Genomic DNA, 5,218 nt, shown 5'->3' with positions numbered 1-5,218 from the left:
ATCAATTATTTTTCAAGAAATATTAAATAGATTCAACATCTTTCTTCAACAGAACTGCAGACTGCACAGATGGTATCTTCCCAAAGGAAAAAGTACTACAGCTTACTAGGGTATATTAGACTTAACAGTTATATACAGTAATGGACTTCTATACATTTTACATCAGATTAAAACTTTGGGTGTAAGATTCAGATAATTATTTATTAAAAGCTAGACATTTTAAATGAGAATAAGAAAGAAAAGTATGTCTTTGTGCCCCCTTTTCCCTGTTCATGCCCTATCGGCCCTCCTGGCTAAACTTTGCTAGATCCGCCCCTGCACAGTTACAGCCGTCAGCTGCGTAGAAAAAGATCCTGGTGTAGAAAGTAATATTAAATAAATTCTAACAACAGATTAAACGTGCTGCTGTTGTTCAGCCGCTGGTTTCCTCTTTCTGGCGCAAAGTGGGCAATAAACAATGAAAAGAGACGGACTCGCAACAGAAAAGCCGATCAGCTGATCATTAATCAGTTTCATGATTGAAGTAGCAGCAGGAGAGGGAGGGCGAGAGAAGAGGCAGTCGCTCCATATATCGGTTGTTAAGCTTAACGCGGGAATGCTTTACAAACTTTCACTTGCTTTACTTCTCTCTGGGTTAACTTCCTCGGAGATGAAATGCCGGATTGCTAGCGAGGCTACAAATACACACAGCCGCTCTATCACGTGACGCAAACTGCTCCGACATGCTACGGTTATGAGCCGAGTTACACCATGTCGCAAGTTTTGTGAGGTGCTTTTTTGATATTTAATGGATCAGATTACATTTTTTATTTCTCTCTGATATCCGATCCAGTAATTTAGGTCAGTATCGGACCGATACCAATACGCAATATCGGATCGGTCCATCTCTAGTAATTATGTGCATTTTTGTTTTGTTTTGCTTTTGTAATTGTGAAAAATGTCAGCTTGACACTCTCCTCATTCAAAGTAATGATTATCATGTTCACTGTTTCAAACTTCATCAGCTTTTATTGAATAATTATGGGTGCCCCAGCTTATATTAGAGAGACACACCTCCCTGTACTATCCAGAGCCTGACAGATATATCAATGGGGCTAATACTTCTTTGGGGGGTTCCTGGAAGCACACCTGCTTCATTATATTATTAAGCATGACACAAGCAATCCTTTATCTTAAAATTAGATTTTTGAAAACTGGGTTTTGGCATAGATGAGCTTCTCAGAAGGCTGATCATTTTCTGATCTATCGGTATCAGTATTTCTAAAGGCCAATAAAAGACAATTTTAAGAGGTATTGGTATCATTCTTAAAAATCCTATATCAGTCAGAGTAAGCAGTAAACAGAATGTGACCCCTATGTGTTTCTTCTACCCTTTCTTTGATGACTCTCAGATAATTTTTTTGTAACCAAAGCTTTGTCTTTTTCCTTCTGATAAGTTCTACAGAACTCAAAAGTTTCTATTTGGGAGAGCCTCACCCCTAATGAAACAAAGCAACTCCTAAAGGCTACATTTTATTTTCTTAGTGTAAGCACAGCTGAATAACTCCGCTCAAATTGTTTCTGTAGCAGTGCTTAGCTTACTGGGACAGCAGCAGCAGATGTATGCAGCATTTGTCAGCAGTTTGGTCTCACCTTGTCTCCTCCCACGAGGAAAAGGTCAACGGCGGCAACGTTGACACTAATGTTCTGGCAGAGTTCTTGGAGGACTTCCCTGATGGAGGCACCTGGCCGAAGGCTGACAGAAGAGCAGGAGCCGTTGGGTAGCAGCACGCTGCACTGTTTGGGAGCACGTTCCCACGCTCCAACCGAGTGGCGATTATCAGACTATGGTCAAAGAATTAAAAATAAACGCATACATAAATAAATACTTTTTAATATTATAAATATATATATATATATGTGTGTGTTTTTTCTTCCATGTGACCCATAAACAAAAAATCTCCATGGTCTGAGAAGTATATAAAAAACTGCTGCGGCCCTATTATGATAGCTTCACCAGACACTGAGCTCTGTGTTGCCATGGTGACCTGTCCATAGGAGTCTTACCTCAATCTTGCCAGCGGAGCAGGAAATGGGCATCTCCAGACTGGTACCGGATGACAAGGAGCCCTGGGACTCCCTCCTCCCATTACTGCCCCAGTAATCTGCACAGCGCAGTGCAGAGTACGACAGATTAGTGCACGTCAGAGAGACATGAGCACACTGCTCATTTTACATGACACTTACAATATGCAACACTGACGTGTAATATGACTAATAACAGTGTTTCAGTATCGAAGTTGGTCACTGGAAGATTTTGGCAAACAGAAAGGAGCGTTTTATCAAAGAGAATAAATAAAGGATATGAGTGGGAGTTGGAGTTTCATTTCAGGACAAATGCATTTAGAGAGAGTGTAAAATGTATATTTAGTCACATTAAGTAAGAACAGAATCGAGTTTTTTTGCACACAACTGGCATGAGAAAGAAACTACAAGTAATCATTACGGATGTAAGCCTAAAAGTCAGAAAATGGAATTGTAGATTAAAGTTTATGGCCAGTCTTAAATAAAATCAACCCAAAACATAATAACAACTTAAAAACAAAACAATAAAAAAAACACTAAGACTATCATTTAAACCCTTCCTTGGGCCTCCTCAGTGTGTCAGGACGCAACAAGTATGTTTTTGCCAGGGTACCAGTGGTATGTCTGTGTGTTTCTCAGTGTGTGAGAGACTTCCAGCTGTGTTTCTTCACTTCTACCCTGCATGTATCTCACTCCAGCCCTGGAGCTGGCACTGATTTGGTGTCTTATTCAAGGACAATTGAGCACTGCAGACGTTTGTGTCGGGGACGTTTGAAACATTCACCGTTGTCAGTTCACTCCTTACCGAGGTTAATGTCTCCGATGTCCTTCTTCTTTGGACCCTTCCCAAAGCTCCTGTTGCGCGACCAAGAGAAGAAGCCACGTTTCTTGTCGGCGCTCTCGTCTCTGCCGTCTTCATTCAGGGACCTCCCTGAGCGCTGCTTTCTGACGTCCTGTGGATTGGGAGGCAAATACACCCGTTATCAGTCAGTCTGGACAACAACCGCACAACTCCGTGAGAAGTGTCTTTAATAAATGCTATACCTTTTTGGGGGTCGACAGGGTGGAGCGGTCAGAGCTGGCACTGTGCTTTGAGGGGGCGGGGCTGCAGGGGATTTGGTAGGGGTCCGGCAAGGGCTGACCGTCCATCTCAGCACGCATGCACTCCTGGTAGAGGGAGGACTTGAGGAAACGCGAATAGCTGTCAAATTTCATCAAGTTGAAGATCTGCAGACGTGGTGAGAGGGGCCGATGAGTAAGACATCGCAAGTGAGGATTTGACCAAAAAAATACATAAATAAATAAAAAGAGAAGAGAAGATGTGCAATAGACAAAAAGCTGCTAGTGTTAACATATGGTTACAGCTCATGTTTTGACAGCGGCCTTAACGGTTAAAATTTAATCATACTCATGTGCACACTGAAAATATACAGATCTCTGACTGTGTGTCTATGGGGCTGTGTGTACAGTATGTGCTAGGTTCTCTGTGGGTGTATGCCAGTTTGTGTTTATCTCTCTGGTAAAGCCTCAGAGCCCTTTTGTAAACAAATGCAGATGGCCACCAAAAATAAAAGCCAATATGCTTGTGCTAAGTGACTAAAGGCTAGATGAGAACAGAACCCCCTACTGCACGCAGAATCCCTCCTCCATTAATACTGTCTAGAAAAAGCTTGATCCTCAGCTTGATACCGAACAACTGAAGAATTCAAATGAGGTTCTCACAAAGGGCCTGTCACTAAAAGTCAAACTGTTTGTTGAATGTTTTGATTACTGCGGGAGCACCGCATTATTTATCCGCTGCCTCATTTGGAACACTAATAAATAAACTCAACAGCTGTCTCGTTGCTACCTGTAGCTGCTGGGTCTTGAACATGTCAGGCCTTGGGGAGGTTAGCACGTCATCGGCCAGCTGGGCTTGGCTGTCGATGTTGACCGGCATGGTGGCCTTGCTGGACAGGAAGCTGTTATAGATCTCCCCTGCTCTCTGGGACAGCTGCAGGAAAGAGAATTGTTGAGAATTTGTGATGAGTGTGTGTGTTATGCTATGCCACAGTGACGCAAACACCATCATGCTTGTTTTATGGTTTGTTTAGCGATCCCCCCCCCCCAAAAAAAAGGGTATGCATCTAATGGAAACATGCTTGCATGCAGTCCTTAAACAACCCAGAACCATGCAGCTCTACATAGCTTGAAGGTGATTGGTTGAAAAAGTGGACAGAAACAGGAACAGGGGAGTTAATGGGAAAAAGCACAAAAAAAATCCAAAATAAGACCAAAATAAAGCATGAGAAGCACAGATGGTGGCCGCAGCACTTTTTTTTTACTGTTTTTAACACTTAGTTTCACTTCAGCTCTTCGCATGTTATAAGTTTGCCCTTTTCTATGGCTGGCTGAAGGACCAAAAATTTTACTTAGCCCACATACTGGCTGTTTGTGACACTGCCCCCTAGTGCAGTAATCAGCTACAACATGTAAGCGATATCTGTTACAGTTAGACATATGCACAACTCTTTTTGGAATCTTTCTTGTAACCTGGGTAAGTGGCTTATGTCTTTGGCAGCATTCATTTATACTTTTGCGTGCTCTTAATGACCTTGTGCTTATGTCCAAGTGTTGTATATGCAGCGCCAGCCACAATAAAAACAAATCAAAATCCCGGGACACTGTTCTTTCCGGGGTCCTCACTTTTTCTTGTGCTTTTTTCCCCCCTGTGAGCCTTCATAATGAGGGTATGACTTCTTCCTTATACTAAAGTCATTGTTGATAATATCTCAGTAATAAAAGTGCAATAGTTGCGGGTTGCATAGATGCGTTGATGTAGTTACATTTCCAGGTACGTGCACATCAGGTCATGGCGTAAGTTACTTTGTAGGGTCTCAGGGGGGTTACCTAACTATGATGTAGATTCAACTGTAAAGCCGTCTGTAGGCAGTGCATACGACCACACCATGTTAGAGCCTTCCCCCTCTTTTTGGTTTCCCTTTCAAAATAAAAGTACATTTTAAGAGTCTACATCAGCTAAGTGAGCAGATTCGGTTTAGTCTGAACCTTTTAGAGAGAAGTAGGTAGATTAGCTAGAGTAGCTGAATCACTGATGTAGATCAAAGCGATCGTGGCTCAAGAGTTGGGAGTTCGCCTTGTAATCGGAAGGTTG

The 5,218-nt window shown here is 42.3% G+C and overlaps 1 protein-coding gene across 5 annotated transcripts in view; it reads right to left on the bottom strand.

The window, feature by feature from the left end:
* The window catches only part of rgs12a (regulator of G protein signaling 12a), a 54,914-nt gene that overhangs the window by 20,080 nt on the left and 29,616 nt on the right, over nucleotides 1–5,218 (bottom strand). For all 5 annotated transcript variants that reach the window (XM_042227435.1, XM_005939639.3, XM_014339183.2 and 2 more), the window contains 5 exons: nucleotides 3,914–4,057; nucleotides 3,109–3,291; nucleotides 2,870–3,017; nucleotides 2,047–2,144; nucleotides 1,633–1,824 (listed from right to left, as the gene is read on the bottom strand). In XM_042227435.1, coding sequence (XP_042083369.1) covers nucleotides 1,633–1,824; nucleotides 2,047–2,144; nucleotides 2,870–3,017; nucleotides 3,109–3,291; nucleotides 3,914–4,057 — 765 coding nt within the window. The remainder of the gene's footprint in view (nucleotides 1–1,632; nucleotides 1,825–2,046; nucleotides 2,145–2,869; nucleotides 3,018–3,108; nucleotides 3,292–3,913; nucleotides 4,058–5,218) is intronic.

The sequence above is a fragment of the Haplochromis burtoni genome, unplaced genomic scaffold (genome assembly GCF_018398535.1).
Source record: "Haplochromis burtoni strain Fernald_Lab_line unplaced genomic scaffold, NCSU_Asbu1 Contig_260, whole genome shotgun sequence".
Lineage (NCBI taxonomy): Eukaryota > Metazoa > Chordata > Actinopteri > Cichliformes > Cichlidae > Haplochromis > Haplochromis burtoni.
The sequence above is the reverse complement of the archived record's forward strand: the minus strand, read 5'-3'. Positions and strand labels throughout refer to the sequence as shown.